Genomic DNA, 18,747 nt, shown 5'->3' on the forward strand with positions numbered 1-18,747 from the left:
GTCAATCAGCCTCCCATAGAACACTGGATATATATATATATATAATTATTCACAGATTATTTTCCCCACTCCTCTTTGAGATCTCAGTGCAGTTTGAATGGGAGCAAATTCTTATTTCAAATAAAAGAAAATAAAAAGAAATAAAAAGATACAGAAAAGGAAATGTCATCCTAGCCATTCCATAGTGAGATGAGGTTCCTTAATTAATCAAATGTTTCCACTATGGGGTACAAATCTAACTGAATATGGGTGTTCACTTTGTGGCCTAATGATCATGTAGTTGACACGGTTTTTCAGCATAATGCAAGATGCATTTATTTGATTTACCTTTATGTTCACTTAAAAAAAAAATTAAAAAAAAGTAACAACCAAGGGAGTTATATTATACACCGGTGTCATTTTTTATTCAAACTTCATTCATTTTATTTATTAAGCTTGATTTGCTGTTTTAAGTAGTAATTTAGGGAAGCCGCCCATAATAAATGTTGTACAGTTGTTTCCCATATCCCATGTGTTACAATAGCAGCATAGCAGCATAGATTCCCATAGCAGCATAGATTACACGCACTGTCTACGTGTGTTTTAAAACACTCCCATACACACATTTGTAAACCTTGATTGGGTTTATAAACATAGCAGTTTTCAGAGTAAGGTATTTAACCGGAAATGGCTGCAGCTTCTTTCTTTAATCTTTCTCCTTCCAGAAATATCCCCAGCCTCTTTAAGTGCCTGGGAGCAGCCTCAGCCTTTGGCAAGCCATGCCATCCTGTTTCCTCACAATGCTACACTGGCTGCAACAGTGTGTCATTATGATGCAGCAGCATTATTCTAGGTGCACAGTGCGCAGAGAGTGGGGTAGATGACAGTCTTGTTTGTTTATTAAAGCTACTGAGCATTTGCACATCAAGAAAAGAAGCAGAGAGCCAGTGTCAGTGACAGCTGACTCGCCCTCTCTCCCTTGGCTGGGCACCATTGCTATGACTTGAGCAGTCTTTGGTTAACATAGATGGGAAGAAATTTTGCCCTCCACATTACTGGTCATTGTGGAGGGCATCCTCATAGCATTGGGTCACATTTTTGTGTTGTTACACCTCTCTATACAGGCTGGCCGTGGTTTTATGGGTTTCTGGTCTCCTAATCTTGCCCTCACTCCCTACTAGCCATGGACTACAAATAAAATGTGCCCTGCTTTTCACCAATACATGTCTCTGCATTGGGCTCCTGAGCACTTATTCCCTGATCAAATGCAAAAGGATATTGCATTTTGTTTTTGTCTTTAAAACTTTTTTATGTCCTCCCCCCCCCCCCCGCAACAACCCTTTAGTCCAATTCTTTTGGACTAAACAAAGCATCTGGATATGTATATATTTTATATATGCACAAGCCAATCATTGACTAAGAGGTACTTTTTCTAAGCTCCCCACTGGTGAGCTTAATAGCAAACCACACAGGACATTAATGAGGTTACCCTAATTATTCTAAGACACAACTGAATAGCAACAAAATGGTAGAGTATAATTGCTCTTGGATAAGCTAAGGATCCCCAGGATATTGTAAGCAAATGATGATAGATCCAGGGATTCTTGCCCCATTCTGAGTTTCATACTGTACCCTTGGTGTCTCAGTCTGGGAGGAACAGAGGGGAAAGAATCCACTGATGTGTTTTTAAGAGTTGCTAGTTCACATCCCTGCATGCCCTCTTTCCAAGGAGAGTGAAGGAGCAGGAGGATTATTCTGCACAGACAATCTGTATGTAAATTATAAGAGGCTCAATCTTCCACTGTCTAAATAAACAAGATAGATGTTTTAGTGGTATTTGCTACTTATTTCTTTTTCTTTTTACTTTCTGAGTAAAATAAAGCTAAATGCGTGCTTTCTTTCCCTTAAATCTCCCTTCCTTCAAAAGCTCCACCCATAAAATCCTTCTGCAGTTTGAACACATGCTTTTTTTGCTGTTTTTGTTTTGGTAAAACTGTGGAAAGTTTAAGGTTTGAACTCTTGTCAATTACACTCCTGTCAGTTTGAACTCTTTTCTACATAGTTTTAAGTAAATGGTTTCAATCAAGGGTAGGGAACCCTTTTTCTGTTGGTAGGCACGCTCCCTTGTGGGTATTCCTCATGGGCCACATGCTTGTGGAACATAGGAAACTGCCATACGCTAAGCAAGTCAGACCATTGGTCTATCTAGATCGGTAATATATACAGTGACTGGCAGTAGTACTCAAAGAATCCCGCCTGGAGATGTTGGGCATCGAACCAGGGACCTTTGGAATGCAAAGCAGGTGCTCTACCACTGAGCAGGGGTCCTTTCCTGTGAGTGGGACTGGACTGAAAAGTGAGTAAGACCAGGGCTAAAAGTAGGTAGAGCTCACTCACTTGCTCATTCCTCCCTCCCTCTGTTTTAACCCTTCTTGCTACCTATGTGAAATTAGGCCAAGAGGTGCATGTGTCCCCAGGGCCACAGATAGTCTACCCATGGCTTAACTGGTGATAGCTGCCTTGCATTATGTGAAGATTGCCATTGGTCCTACCCACATGGGTCATAGAGTGTTACACTGTATTCATTTACAGCATATATACTGGATGATGTTGTTGATGATGATCTGTTTAGATACAGCACTATATGTATCCATAGGTTTGACAGGTTTTTAACCCAGGTGAGGGCCTTTCCACATTTACCTTTTTATAGTGCTGTAGTTGCACCTTGATTCAGCATTCTTAAGATTGAATTTGTAGCTGACTATCTGCACCTTTGGAGTGAGTCTAGGGTTTTCCTTTCCTTTCCTTGTGCCCAAACTGAGAAAAGTTCCATGGCTATAGTCACATCTCTTACATACCCTCATGTTCCTCCAGCCAGTAAATGTTGGAATAATGAGCATGCACACAACCATAGCCTTTTATTTTGGTTTTAACGTCTAGTACTCTTACATTCTAACCTTGTGGGAGTATAGATTAGAAGAGGAGCCATGTGATTGCTTGAGCTATGGTGAACTTGACTGTTGCAATGGATTTTCTTCTGCAACTAATGATTGCTGTCATGGAAAATATTTTGACTCAGTACCAATGTCTCGAACATCTGTTTCCTCAGGCAAACCTATCAGAGGGTCTTCTTCTCTGGTGATCACTCATAGCCAAGTAAGATTGTCTTCCATAAACACGGTTTTAACAATGAGTCTGTAAGTGACTGTGGAGGTCAATTCTGGATCCACACGTCCTTCCACAGTGGGGACATTGGTTTCCGGGCGGGATTTGATCATGGTGTGGATTTTCCAATCGTGCCTTCCTTTTAGCATGTTTCTCCCTTTCGTCCTGAGTTCAAGTGTCTTCAAAGCCCTTAACACCTTTGGTATAGGCTGTTCTCCAACTGGAGCGCTCACAGGCCAGTGTTTCCCAGTTGTCAGAGTTTATACTACATTTTTTTAAAGATTTGCCTTGAGACAGTCTTTAAACCTCTTTTGTTGACCACCAGCATTACGCTTTCCATTTTTAAGTTCGGAATAGAGTAGTTGCTTTGGAAGACGATCATCAGGCACCCACACAACATGACCAGTCCAACAAATTTGATGTTGAAGAATCATTGCTTCAACACTGGTGATCTTTGTTTCTTCCAGTACACTGATATTAGTTTGCCTGTCTTCCCAAGTGGTGTGTAAAAATTTTCGGAGACACCGTTAATGGAATCTTTTGAAGAGTTGGAGATGGCGTTTATAAGTGATCCATGTTTCACAAACAAACAGTAAGGTTGGTAGTACAATAGCTTTGTAAACAAGCATCTTGGTTTCCCTGCGGGGTATCAGAGGGTAGCTGTGTAAAACAGACATCTCCCAAGCCTCACCCACTAACCACATCCCCTCCACCCAGAAACTGGAACGGATGCTTGCACACATGCCACACAAGCGAACATGTTGAGGATCCATTCTGGATCTTTCTCACACACAGAGACATATTGATAGCAGAGGAAAAAACAGTTTTTTTCAGTACATTATTCTGGAGCAGTAGCTCAACTATGATGTTGTGTGGCAGCATGCCAAGATATCCCCAAAACTTGGGAACCATACAACTTTAAATGGTAGGTGTGGAAAGACTTTATAATAGGCCACCTGGGGGTGTTACCAGCTAGAATATTGCTGTTGGGGCACCACCAGCAGGTGTGATGCTGCTTTCTCCTCATGCATTCAGTAAACACATGAGGAGGTCCCTTGAACAATCGGATTGCAGTACATGAGTCTGGAACTCACTGAACAGTAATTCATGGCATATTGTTGAATGCTAAAATCCTCTCTCTTTCTCTGAACCATTATTAAAATGCAATATAAAAATATTGATGAGGTAGGAAAAATGTTGATTTAAATGATTGCTGCTTACATTCCAGCTGATTCATAGTGGATTGGAATGGATTGCAGCCAACTTACTTTTATTGACTCTCTCTCTAGATTAATCAACTAATAGATGTTTTCCATCTACAGCCAGCCTTGTTGCATAAGCCAAATTGACTTATAACCTAAAAGATAGGCAATGAAATGAGAATTGATGATGGCAACTTAGAATTATTATGCTCGGTCTTAATAAAGATGAGTGGAAGGAGATCAAAACAAAAATTAACAGAACACAAAAATCAGAACAGATGTGAATCTCTTTCTCATCCCGAGGTACTTAAAAGCAAGGAATGTCCTCCCAGGCAATGATACTGAATTTGCTCAAGAAAGTTTGATTATATGCTGTGACAGGAGAGGTTAGCACAAAGAATATACTGAAGAATATACTGATGAGCCAGCTGGTCTCTTCTTATTTCCCTCAGATGTCTCTTGTTTACATCTTGAACTTCAGACTATATATTAACAACAAGAAGCCTTAAATTTTTGCTGGCATACTTTTTCCAGTTTAGCAACAAATATATTTTATTTTACCATCATAATTTCAAATGTTGCTCTAACAAGCATTTTCACTCCTCACTTTTCAGAAGGTACCACCTTAAAATATTCTGTATCTGCCAGGGATTCTAGCTGACACCTAGCTTGGTGAGCTACCTTGGGCTATGTGTGCTCCAGCCTCACAAAAATATCCAGGTTCAAAGGGGAATAAAGCCATGCAGCATCATTCCCTGCAATTGGTAGAATCCTCCTGATTGGCCCAGGTCAAGTATAAATATTGAGTGTTTGAGCATCATTGTCTCATGGTCAACAGAGCACTATCTGCTGCTTGCACTATCTGCAGAGCACTATCTACATCTTGAGATGTAGATTCATATATGGGTACCAATGGCCCAGTCTGAATCCAAAACATTATCAGTCTCTGCACTCCTGCTCTCCATATTGTATAAGGATTAAATCTGTGGGTGATCACTTAGTGGATCAGTTAGAACAGGAAACCAGTGCAGTGCCCCTTCCTTACTGTTTCCCTGGTCTCCCTGACCCCTCCTGAAGCAACTATTAAAGCAAAAAAGGCTGAAAGTCATCGGGTACACTACATTCAGTTAAGTGTAATGTGTAGCTTGGCCCCAAACCTGGATTAGGTGCAAGTTTGCTGCTTTAAATGACTTGTGAATTGCAACCTTAATGTCAGTCTGCACTTACTATCCAACAAAGACACAGAGGACAAATTTCACTGCCACGGGCAGACATCATATTTGTGTCAGGGTTTGGTATTGCAGATATAAAGCAGTTACAATAGAATATTTCCACAAAACCAGTGTCTTCACCTGAGCAATTATGTAGGAGCAGCAGATGGCCATTATCCTCTGACAATATTTTATTGGCATCTCTGAAATGGATAGCACTTAGCAATGTATAATCTGATGTGATGTTCACTCTGTTATTCACATTGCACAAGAAGTAAAAACATTGCAGAGATGTCTGCAGTCATATAATGCTAATGGAGCAAGGGGGGGAGCCTAAAATTTAAGTGTTCCTCTATTTGTTTCAAAGTGAATTTAGTCATCCTATAAAAGCTGGTGAATTAACTCGGGCCCTCTAGCTATTGATGGAAAACTTGTAACGACATTATCAGGAGAGATGCAAAACTTCATTTTTACTTTTAAGGTGTCACTTCAAGTGACCTTGAAAAAGTTGTTTAGCTCCCATTTTTTGGTCTTTCCCCCTCTAATTGTCAAGAAGATTGTCAGCTGCATGTAGTAGTTTACCCAGTGCTTGGACAACTTTAAGAAACCTCTCGTGCACATATATCCAATTGCCAGCACACCAGGAAGATGAGTCAAGACGACCAAATGTGGATAAATAGGTTGTATTTATTAAATATAACAACTTGAGGATCTGCAAAACAAATTTTAACTAGTCAGATTCAACCAATGTAACCAAATCAAATTAAGCCCAGGCAGGTGTTCATTAATAGAAATTATCCCCATCACATGGGCAAGTTAACAGCCCCACACTGTGTGCATGCTACAAGGTTTCCTAAGATTCCTCCCTCCCCACTGCGTGGACCTTGGGTGTAAGAGCCCAACAGGCACATTGTGGCCCCATTGGCCAATGTTCACCCTGTCCGTTAGGCCAAAGGGCACCCCCCCAGCACCTGCAGGCCATGCCTGACAACAGTGACTAAGGGATGCCCACAACCCAACACTGATTCAGGTAAGTGTTCCATTCTTTCTGAAATCATCTCACTTGCCTAGACTACATGCCAACTAGCCAAATTGAAGGAACACCAACAAACATCACCCAGCAGTGTGGAGTAGGCAAAAAAAAAAAAAAAAAAAAAAAAAAAAAAAAGAGACCCAGAGCCAATTAGGGTCTCCCCCCAAAAAATCCTACTCAGCCCCTGGAAAACTAGTCTGTAGGTCCATGCTGCAAAAGGGAGGGAGGGTGGTTGCTGAATAAAGAAGAGGGAAGAGTGTGGAACAGAGCAGGCTTAATAGCCTGTCACCACCTCTCCTCATTGGGCTAATCACTCTCAGGCCATAACGTCATGTGGCAAATACACCCACCCAGCTATAAATGGGGTGATAGGCATTGTAACCATCCTTTCTCACCAACGTCTGAATAAGAATAGAGAGGTTTCTGCTGTTCAAGTGGTTCAGTTAAGGCATAAAGTTTGGAAGGCTTAACTTCCAGATTGAATGAATTCATGAATCCATGTAGGGATACCCTTGAAGATGCAGCCAGTGCAAAACGTTGCTACTTAACTGTTAAGTGAAGCCTCCCATCTGATCTGAGTAAATAGAGCCAGGTAGCCTTTTTCTTTTTTGTACCCCTGCCCGTACGGGCCAGTCGTGACCGACTCTAGGGTTGCGCGCTCATCTCACTCAAGAGGCCGGGAGCCGGCACCGTCCGAAGACACTTCCGGGTCACGTGGCCAGCGTGACGAAGCTGCAGCTCGCAAGCCAGCACCAGGGCCGCACACGGAAACGCCATTTACCTTCCTATTTATCTACTTGCACTTAGGGGTGCTTTCAAACTGCTAGGTGGGCAGGAGCTGGGACCGAACGACGGGAGCTCACCCCACCGCGGGGATTTGAACAGCCGACCATACGATCAGCAAGTCCTAGGCACTGAGGTTTTACCCACAGCGCCACCCGCGTAAGGTAGCCTTACTAGGTACCTAATTCAAATCTCATCTTCAGCCCTCTTTCTGCTCTGTAGACCTTCCTTGTAAAGATTGCTGAGGGCAATGTATATGACGTGCTTCAGAAATGCTATATGAATGCTAATGATTACAGAATCACCACAATAAGCCCTTTGCTTTCTTATGCTCTTTCTATGTGGAATATATTGTCTTTATATTCTTATCCAATATTTCTTACTGTTTTTCTCATCTCTGGGAGGATAGATTTAAGTCTGTGAACCAGAGTAGTCATTAGCTGCACTCCTAAAATAAGTCAAATAGGTCCCTTGGTTCTGGCAATTTCCTTATTAATAGACACTAATTTTAGACTTATCCCTTTTCCTCTCCATTTTTGGCTGTTGTAGAAATCTTAGAAACAGCATTTATCTTTGTATCATGGGGAAGATACAAGAAGTACCTTCACACTGACAGTGTATGAGACCCACATGATACCCAGCCCCACTTCAGTAACAATGGGGAAGTGTCAAGGATTGCCCCACCCCATGAGTTCTTAGTGGCTCAATTCAATTTTCCTAAGTCTTCCCTTGTATTAAGGGGTCACTTTTCCATTTGTAAGGGGGTCCTGTTGCTTTGCTCTGCTTTCCTTTCCAGAGATTAGATGTGCTTTAGAGCAAGTTAGGCATCAACATGAGTCTTCTCATCCTATTATTTGAACATTGAAATTTAATATTTGTAATTTACATGGCAATGGCTAGATGCAAGAAAAATGATCTATAGTCTCTGTTGGAGGTTGTAAGTTTAGTATGTGGGATGAAGTTTGACATTTTGGTCTGAAGTGATGGAGCATAAATAGAGATGATTGTTGGATGCCATTAATATTGTCAACTGTTATTCTGTTTTTGTTTAACCAGACAGGGGGAGAATGTACATTATCTTTCTGCCTCAGATACCATCATGTCATGGGCTAACCTTAAAAAGTCAAGAGGCACGTGAAACTAATCTCAAGTGGGGGATATCCAGACTCAAGCCTTTACTCAGCTGTGAAGCTGACTAGATGGCCCAGGGTCAGTCACTTTCTTTTAGCCTAAACTACTTCACAGAACTGCTGAGAGAAGGAGATAGAAGTCAGATAAAAATGTAATGAAACAAACAAACAAAAACATTAAAATGAAATAAACGGAAGGAAGCTTTAAAAGACACGCCCCCTCAAAAAGGTGTGAGAGAGGATGGAAAATGTGTGATGCTTCAGGTGTTCATGAACATTTTATGCAGAGTTAGCTAAAGGCTGTTTGGACCAGCCTGCACTGACATAAATGAAATGTTAACTTACATGCCAATGGTCTGGTTTGATTAATTTCATATGTCATCAGTGATAGCTTGGTCTATATAATCATGTTTTGCTGTTTCTCTTTCACACAGAAAGTCATATCCTTGAGGATGTAAACAAATGCATCATTGCCCTAAGAGAACAGGATGCAGATGATTTAGATCGTGCAGCTGGTGCCATCCGAGGGCGTGTGGCTAGAGTGGCACATATTGTTTCTGGTGAGATGGACAGTTACGAGGCTGGGGCCTACACTGAAGGAGTGATGCGAAATGTGCAGTATCTTACAAATGCTGGTATGTATCCATTCTATCCTAGGTTTTGATTTGCGTTGAATTTTTGTAGAGAAAATCCAAACACCAGCAACTGAAGGGTTTTTGTTTTTTAAGGGTAAGGTCTATCCATATGAACAGCCCAAATTTATTTAATTTCCGTCCTGCCAGAGCTTAGTTTTCCTCCTTATGACACCCAGATTTTTACCGTATTTTTTGCACCATAACACTCACTTTTTTCCTCCTAGAAAGTAAGGGGAAATGTCTGTGCGTGTTATGGAGCAAATGCCTACGGGTGGCGGGGGGGGGGATCTGCTGCAGTTGTGAGCAGAGGATCCATGGTTCCCCTTCCTTCCCTCCTCCGTGGCTCGCTTTGAAACAGCAAAGCGGGAGAAGAGCCACTGAGTGGGGAGGAGAGAGGGACAGAGAGCCTGCTTGCTTTAAAAGGAGTAAAGCGGGAGAGGAGAGTCCGGTTGGCTCCTTTAAAGCAAGCAGGCTCTCTGTCCCTCTCTCCTCCCCACTCAGCTCGCTAAATAGCATTATTAGCAGCATCCTTCTCCACACACCCCATGCGTGCTCCTTGTCCCTTGAGTGCTTTTCCTTCCCTCCCCACTTAAAACGTGGTTACAAAGCACGGATCCACATGGATCCTAAGGATTTTCGCACTGGGTCACCCCAAATTCACCATCAGATCACATAGCATGTCCATAGCTACATCTTGCACCAAAAAAATCACGTACCCACTGTTGCCTGGGGTCGCAGTGGTGCAAAAACGTGGTTACAAAGCATGGATCCACATGGATCCTCAGGATTTTTGCATTGGGCTACTCCAAACTCACTGTCAGATCACATGTCTGTGGCCACAGCATGAACCACAAAAATCATACAGCCACTCTTTTGTTTAGAATATTTTTTTTCTTGTTTTCCTCCTCTAAAAACTATGTGCGTGTTATGGTCTGGTGCGTGTTATAGAGCGAAAAATATGGTACATTCTGCAGTGCAGGGCATGCTCTTCTTTGTATAGACCTAGCTATCGTAATGGAAAGAAGTGTCTCTGCTACAGCTCCAATACAGTAATGCTTTGGATGCTTGACCCATAATTTGACCTGTCAATTTAGCAAGTGCTTTTGGAGTGTGGTGTTAGAATTCCTGTTCCATGATTGCAGTCATGGGATTGTTGTCTTTCACATGACGGTATGTGTTTTGACTCCATAGAGTGGGAAGTGACGGAGACAGGATGTTTGTGTTACTATGTTCCATGAAGTGGGATTATTGTCCTTTGTCCTTTTTCTCTTTGCTGTCTGATGCTAGAGAGAGAGGGAGCCATGTTGCAGTGCTCCGTGTGTGTTTATATGTAAATAAAGTAGATTAGCCAAAATGCTGAGTTGCTGAGGTCTGTTACGCAAGTTGCTCAAACTTTGCAGATCCCTAAGTGTGCCGGTGCCGGTTGGCATTGGTCACTGTGATGTTCGGGCTGAAGAAAGCTTATGAAGCTCCTGAACGATTAACCAGGAGGGAGGGAACATGCCAGTTGGGCATGTGTCTCTGCCAGGGTCCTACTCGAGTGTAGGCTAAACTCCTGACATGTGGTGCTACTGCCTGCTTCTGCACAGTAAAGTTCCATAGCTGGATTGCTTAGGGTAGATGTTATGGCCTGCTACTGCTGCCTTAGTGCAGGGAAGCACAGAATCAAGTTGCTGGAGTGCTTGAGTATTGTGACATTAGAGCGGTTCCCTAGCCAACCCTGCAAAGTAGGCTTGTAGTCCTGCGGAACCCATCCTAGACCTTTCTTTTGGATGCTACCACCTGTGTTTGGGTCACATAGGGCAAGGGAGCACAACTCCTACTGCGTGAATTTTGTATTCAAATATGCATATTCTCCTAAAATACACATTCCTAAATGTGTGGTTTTTTAAAAAGAAATATTCAAATTGAATACCTTTTGTGCAAAGAAATGCTTAGATTTGGAAAAGTGTGAAATCCAAAGCATGACTATATTCCAGTCCAGACATTAGTTTGGGAGGTGTGGATCCGAACAGCTCATATCAGAATTAACAAAAAACTACCGGTAATTCCTGAAGCATCCCCAGTTGCTTCTCTTTCTCCCCATTCCTCCCTCTATTCATTCCTCTGTGACACTCCTCAGGAAGGAATAGGTGAGAAATCTTGTGGCACAACACAGTTTTCTCATTATTTCTTGAATGGAATGACTGGAAATGATAGAAAAAGCTCGGCTTTTGTGTAAACTTCAACCCTTCCTCATTGTAACTTGGTTCAAAGTCACTTTGAATTGGCACTGACTGCTGTTCCATTGCACATCTATGACAGTAATGTACCAGAGTCTAAATCCATATATAGCAAAAGGCAGCCATAAATAAGAGGCTTTTGGTTGCAAAAAAAATTGGCACACTTCACTAATGTGTTACACACTGAGTTTTTAACATCTGAATCCAGCACCCTTAAATTATTCAACTAAAATTCATAAGAAACATTATTATAAATGGTTCGTGACTTTTGGACCATATGTTGTAAATAAATATGAAATCGTAAAAGATACCCCACCCAAGGAAAAGCATACTGAAAGCAAAATACAACTGACTCTAAAAAGCTAGATCCAGCAAGCAATGATACAGCTAGTTTTTCCATGCAGAAACTAATCAAATATTTAGAAGCAGCTTGTCCAAATGTGCATCACTGAATCCATTTCTTTTCCAAGACTGCCTACATTTTGCTGTTACATCAGCAGCTTCTGCCTCACAGGTGGTTACCCTCTTCAGCCAGAGATCATTGCCTTATTGCAACCACTCTGAAAATTGTCCCTTAGGGGCAAGTAGTAGCACTGGGAAAAGCTGTAGAATAAAAGGTTTTAATAAGAGCTCTCTCAGTACCATGGTCCCTATCTGGGTTGAGGGTCCCAGTAGTGGTTTTTACTAATCAAGAATAGTGCCTGGTACTCCAAGTGTCATAGCACCATAGAGTTGCATAATGGCAGCACAATATTGGCAGTTTTATTTTCCTGTCCCTTTCCATATCGTTATATGCAGTAGCTGCAAAGACAGCAACTAAACACCAAATTCAATGTTGGGGGATCATGACAAATGGCAGTGAAAATAAAACTGCCAATATTGTAATGCTATTATACAGCTGTATATTCTGTGTAAAGTTCTGGCCCCCACATCTCAAAAAGGATATTGTAAATCTGCAAAAAAAAATGTATAACCAAATGTTCACAAGACTGGGGCAACTCGCCTATGAAGAAAGGGTTTGGGTTCTTAGTTTAGAAGGAAAAAAAAGGTGAGGGGGTCATATTTGATGGAGATGTGATTGATAAATAAATAAATAAACAAATAAACAAATAAATAAAAGGTGTGGACAAAGTGGATAGAAATACTTTTTCTCCCATTCTAATAACGGGATCTCAGTGTCATCCACTGAAGCTGAAATGTGGGAGCATATATGTAGTGAAGTTATAACTGTTAGAAAATCATTCCTTGGTCAAGTGAAAGAATGTGGCCTTGTGGGTATTTTATCAGCCGCAAGGACCCTGGGAAAGGGAGCTGTGTATCTTTAAACTCCAGACTTTCCGTCTCTTTGGTGTGAGAGGTTTATGGGAGGAAAGGAATCCTTGATTTAATGAAAGGCTTGACACCTGGGTTTGGGAGTGTGAACCTCTTTTCCCCTCCCGGAGGTTATTTGTTTTCCAACTGCTGAGAATTGGGGATCTGGTTAATTTCCACAGATGGGAGGAAGATTCTCTGATTAGGGCTCGAACCTAAAACTGACCCAGCTGCAAAAGGGTAAATTAATCAATTAGGACTTTCTGATTGGCTAACAAGTTACGACGCAAAGTAAGAATTGTAGATAAAAGGATCAAGGAATTGTTTGTGAATTGCTCTCTGCCATTGCTCTGCAACTTGCAAAGATGCCCGGCTGTAACATCCATCTATAGCCGTCGTTTCGTCTTTTGAGATGGAAATCTTCACACATCTTCAATACACAGATGCTTGAAAAGACTTTGACTACCCTAACTGAGTATTGTTGTGAGTATGTAAAGCTAGTTAGATTCTACAGCGTTTTTATTTTCTTGTTTGTAAGATTCAAAAGAAGTGCCTGTTGATTTTCAACATGTTTTGTGTTATTCTTTTAAAATAAACTTTTAAAGATGAACCTGTTTGGTATTGTGCCTTTTCCGAGGGAATAGCTAAATCCTAGCCTTCCGCTTAGTTACGCTCTACCGGGAGAATTTCTGTCTGCAAGCCTGTGGATTCAGCTTGTAGAGGGGGGGAATTGCCAGGTAAATGAGACACACCCTTCTCCCTGGGTTGTGACTCTGGGTTCCCCTGGAACAAAGGGAGTGGTGGCAGCCCTACCGGTGTTATTTCGGTCTGTGTTTGTGAAAAGTAAACCCTCGCCAACCTGCGCAAGAAACCTGGTCGGGCCGGAGAGCAAAGACAGGTGATGGAGGGGCAGTTGGGGGCGAGCGGCTTTACTACAATATATATGAACTCATTGACCATTCTCAGCCTTCCACCACATGGCATTTGTCATGTCTGGTACTATCATTTATTTTGAGAGAAGAGCAACAACATGGGAAAGGAAGGGCATTCTTCAACTGTGCAGTATCTGAAAACGTAACATAATCTACTGTTAGAAGGCCCTTTTTAAATTTTACTGCCTGTCAGTAAATTCAGCAGTTAAAGATTAGGGAACAATTTGCACTCTGATGGCTGAATAAAGAGACAAACACACAGGCTGGGGTCGAACTGGGCCACTTCAGTGAACATAATGAGATCAGCAGAGCGAGTTAGCTATAAAGAGAGCACTCACTTGAACTACAGCTGTAACCATTGGGCAACACACCCCTGCCTGTGGAAAACAGGCATGGCTATTCAGTTTACCCCCTTCCCCAGGCCATACCTTGGAGGTGAGAAGAGAAGCACTACTGCCTCACCACCCCCTGGGACTCCATAGCTCCAGATGGATGAGTCATATTGACCTCAAAAGTGGCCCGTATCCCTGAGCAGAGAGTAGACTATATTACAGTGGTTCCAATCCCACCTTTGGGACTGAGTAGCATTGGAAGAGTGCCTTTCAGCCCCCTGGCAGCTATGTTATAGGACTGTCATGAACTGGCAGAACTATGAGGAGGAGGAAGAGGATCCCAGGAAGGGGTGTAGCCAGGACTGGGACACACTGGGGCAAGCTGGGGATGGGGAAAGAGAGGTTGGTGTAGGAAGTACTCATAGGGAGACGGAGGATGACAAGGGGATGGGGGTCAGAGCACAGGACCCAGAGCCAGAGGGGTCCCTGTCTCCATGAACACGGTGGGCTCTGAGGTGTAGGGAGCAATTCCAGGAGGCAGAGGCAGGCAAGGGCCCACAGCCCAGCTCCCTAGGTGACCAGGTGGGACTCATTAGCTCTGGTTGTGATTCCTCAACTGGAGTAGGCTTGGAGCAGGTGTGGGTCACATGCCTCGTCAAGCCCAGATGCTGCAGTCAGCAGGCAAAATACAAAAGGGAAGCAGAGCTGAGGGGCTGTGTCTGCTCAGCTGCCCGTGGTTGGGCCATGGCTCGGATCCTGCAGGATCTCTGTGGGACTGTTCTTTGGTTTTTGACTTTGGACATGTGGATTGGCCCTAGACTGGGAACTTGGCATACTGACTTGCTGCCAGGTAGGCCAGGGGTTCAGGCCAAGGGTGCTGCTGGGGACTGTTTATCTCCACTCCTTTTTAATATCTACATGAAGCCATTGGAAGTGGTCATTAGGTGTTTGATTTTACTGTTTTATCTTTTGCAAACCAGTTTGAGGGTTTTCTTTTTAACAGTCAAGCAGTGTATGAAATGAATAAATGAGCCACCATTTGGTGTTGCTTACTTATCATAGTTTGTGTTGCTAACTTCTGGTTTGATTTTGGTCCATTGTGCTGTGTTCTACACAGAAGATTCAAATTGCTGAGTATCTTTAGATGTATAAATATGCCAATTAACTTAGCGCAAACTTCATGCTTATATTTGTAGGCTCAACATCTGAGTCGAAGCACACTGATTTATTTTAAAGGAAAAGCTTACTTTAATAGCCCTTGAATTGCAAATCATCCATAACCATTGATCTGAAGAGTCACAAATTTGCTGTAAAATACAGCTCCCCATTAAAATTAGAGAAAGGCTCAACTGAATGACTGTGGATAAGAAAAGATGTGTCCTCAGAGGCAGGGCAGAGGTTTCACTTACAGGGCTGAGTGGTGATTTAATAGGTTTATAGATAAATCCTGTATATATTTGTCCCTTAATCCTGCCGAGTTTAGAGAAGAAAATATTTTCTATGTTCTCAGTTTCTGAATTTGACAGTCATTCTGCCCAATCCTGTGCATGTTTCCTCAGAGGTAAGGCCCTTTGTGATCATTGGACTTAACTCCCAAGTAAGGGTAAACAGGATTACAGCCTGTTGACGCTGTGATGATTCATGGAGCTAAATGGGGCTTACCTTTGAGTAGGAATGTATAGGATTGCACTGCAAAGTGCCTAGTCAATTTTGTTTTTTCCTTGTGCTGAAAATTATTTGTCGGCTAGGGCAAGGAAAGCTCCATGACAATAAATGGAATTAAATTACCTGCCTTAACAAAGCATGTCTGCCTTTTCCGTTGCCTCCATAAAGCTTGCCTACCTCTGAAAAAAAGTTTTACTGAGCATGTAGTCATTTCAATTTTTTTATACACAGTAGTATTCTGTGGCATTCATGCCTAACATATTATTAAATCTGCAATATATTACATTGGTTGGTCACTTTTTCTGACATAATTTTTATTGGTTTGTTCACTGTTGAAAACACTTTTGTCCATCACTAATGGAGGACAGATTGTAGGCCCTGCATCAATAACAAATATTTTCATAGAGCAACCTAATCCCCTTATGTGCATCAGAGGAAATCTCTAGTCAAGATGAGAGATTACTTAGAAATAGGTTTGTCATTAATTTAGGGCATATTTACATTGCAAGGTTATTGGGGATTCTCCAAAGAATCCCAGGAATTGTGTTTGGGAGTTTGGTGAAATCTGACTCTATTCCACATATGGTGGTTACAATTTTCTGTTCCTGATGCATACAGCTGTCTTGTATATTATATTTCCTGTTCCCTATTCTTAGTAAACTACTGTCTCTAGTTTCTCCTTATGTTCCCCTTTTGGAAGGATGTTTAAATTTTGTAAATGTGAGAGTTTTCATTCTTCAGGGTTCACCTCGCTCCTCAGGATCACAGGGAATAGAATATTGAACTGGGTATCTCTTGTCAGCAGTGCATAAGCCCTGCTATTTGGCATAGCTGGGGGCTGTCTCTGGTAACTGAATTGGGGAGTAATGAAACAGTAGCATATGTCTATTTAATGTATGGTTTGTGTTGTGTACTGAAGTTCTTTCCCTGGGCCAGCAGGGGGATACTGTAGGTAGTTATGCAAATAAGGGATTGAAAGTGACGTTCAGTGATTGGATAGTTTTAGAAAATTGTTACAGTTACGTTGTACTAGAGCTCTGGGTACTGGGTTACATACGTTTCAGGTTACAGACTCTGCTAACCCAGAAATAGTGCTTCAGATTAAGAACTTTGCTTCAAGATGAGAACAGAAATTGTGCTCCGCTGGCGTGGTGGCAGCGGGAGGCCCCATTAGCTAAAGTGGTGCTTCAGGTTAAGAACAGTTCCAGGTTAAGAACGGACCTCCGGAACGAATTAAGTACTTAACCCGAGGTACCACTGTATTATAAAATCATATCACCTTTTACAAATTTTAGCTCTGCCGAGCTTTTGACTTCCCTCCATTTTGTTTGGACCATCTAAATTCTACATTTAAGTTATTTAAAACTTAAAGCACAAGTAGAAAGTTTCTTCTTTTAAACATTGCGAGCTTTATCGCAGTCCAGCTAGTGTCTTTATATGTTTACAATGATTGTCTATGTATTGAACAAATTTACTCCATTCTCCCTGGGACATTTGGTCACTCTGGTTTCGGATTCTCCCTGTCTGCTTTGCCAATTCCGCATAGTCCATCATCTTTGTCTGCCATTCGCCTTCCGTTGGTAATTCTTGCTGCTTCCACTTTGGGGCTAATAAAATTCTAGCTGCCATAGTGGCATACATAAACAATTTCTGGTCAACTTTTAATATTTCCGCTCATTCCCAACAGGAATGCTTCCGTTTTTTGGGGGGGAAAGTATATCTAAACATGTAACTCATTATAAATAATATATTCAATTATACTGTTGAATGCCACTACAATCTCTGAGTACTGTGAGATTCCAAGGGTTCCAGATGCGCTTCTGTGCTTTCTTTTGGGAATGATGCATAGGGGAGACTTCAGTGTCTTTATGATATATGGTTTATTTATACATATCTACAACCTGAGCCTACGATTGAGAAGTTCAAAGCACAGTCACCCAAAGAGGGTATTGCTTCTCCCATAGCTGCAGTCTTGGATCCAAACAGACATCAAATGTACTCTCAAAATGTTGCTCTGTCCCTCCTACTTCCTGCTTCACTTCTAGGTCATATTACTCTAAGTTCTGGCTCTATCTGCTGAGGGAAAGGGGCCCCACTCTTTTGGCATCTCACACTGAGTTCCTTTGATTGTCATAATGGTCCATTCCCCAAGCTATTATCTCAACCCAGGAGTCTTAGCCTAGCTTTTAACACTTGTATATTCCAGGGGATTAGATGTGTCTAGCACACAACTTAATACACATGGGTCTAGCACCCAGTTTCAACACCCCAAGCCTTAATTAAATTCTAACACTTACTGAACTCGGAAATTTAAGTGAGTCTGGCACCAGCAAACACAATGATACAAATACAGTGTTAGGAGATGACCAGGTTAGAGCAAGTGAAGAGACAACCTTCTGCTTTTGGAATGATTAAGTGAGTGAATACTCCAAAATGTTCATTGGATTAACCCTTTCACACCCCCTTCTACCTGCTGCAGTAGCTGCTATAAGAATGTAAAAACATTTCATTGTCCATTCAGTCATATGTGCATAGAGCTCCAAAATATGAATTCAAATACAGCCAGTAGCTGGGATCTTCAGTACACCAGGAATTTATATTTGCACTTCAGAGTAGTAGGCCATCCTTGTATCACATCTATTACTCTGGATCCTTTAGAGCTTGCAACTCTGAAAAGTCACACAGGAACATGGCAGAAATGGGTACAAGAAAAGAGAAGTTTCACCTTCCCATATATTACTAGCAAATAGCATTATGACTTGGATGTCATAATGGATTTCTGAAAAATAAGTCATGTCAGACTAACCTGATCTCGTTTTTTGACAGAATTACAAGCCTGGTAGATGAAGGGAATGCAGTGGATGTAGCCTACCTTGATTTCAGCAAGGCATTTGACAAGGTGCCCCATGATATTCTTGTAAAGAAACTGGTAAAATGCGGTCTTGACTATGCTACCACTCAGTGGATTTGTAACTGGCTGACTGACCGAACCCAAAGGGTGCTCATCAATGGTTCCTCTTCATCCTGGAGAAGAGTGACTAGTGGGGTGCCACAGGGTTCTGTCTTTAGGCCCGGTCTTATTCAACATCTTTATCAACGACTTGGATGATGGACTCAAGGGCATCCTGATCAAATTTGCAGATGACA

At 42.0% G+C, this 18,747-nt stretch overlaps 1 protein-coding gene across 11 annotated transcripts in view; it reads left to right on the forward strand.

Moving 5' to 3' along the window:
• CTNNA3 (catenin alpha 3) overlaps window positions 1-18,747 on the forward strand; it is a 570,905-nt gene that overhangs the window by 418,114 nt on the left and 134,044 nt on the right. For 10 of the 11 annotated variants that reach the window (XR_013986138.1, XR_013986139.1, XM_081004919.1 and 7 more), the window contains one exon: window positions 8,938-9,138. Coding sequence is in view for 9 of the 11 variants with exons in the window: in XM_081004919.1 (XP_080861045.1) it covers window positions 8,938-9,138 (201 nt within the window). In the remaining 2 variants the exon portion in view is untranslated. Of the gene's footprint in view, window positions 1-8,937; window positions 9,139-18,747 lie in introns of those variants that run through there. The other variant, XM_081004916.1, reaches the window with a different exon arrangement.

Source organism: Podarcis pityusensis, assembly GCF_964106645.2.
Source record: "Podarcis pityusensis genome assembly, chromosome: 5".
NCBI lineage: Eukaryota > Metazoa > Chordata > Lepidosauria > Squamata > Lacertidae > Podarcis > Podarcis pityusensis.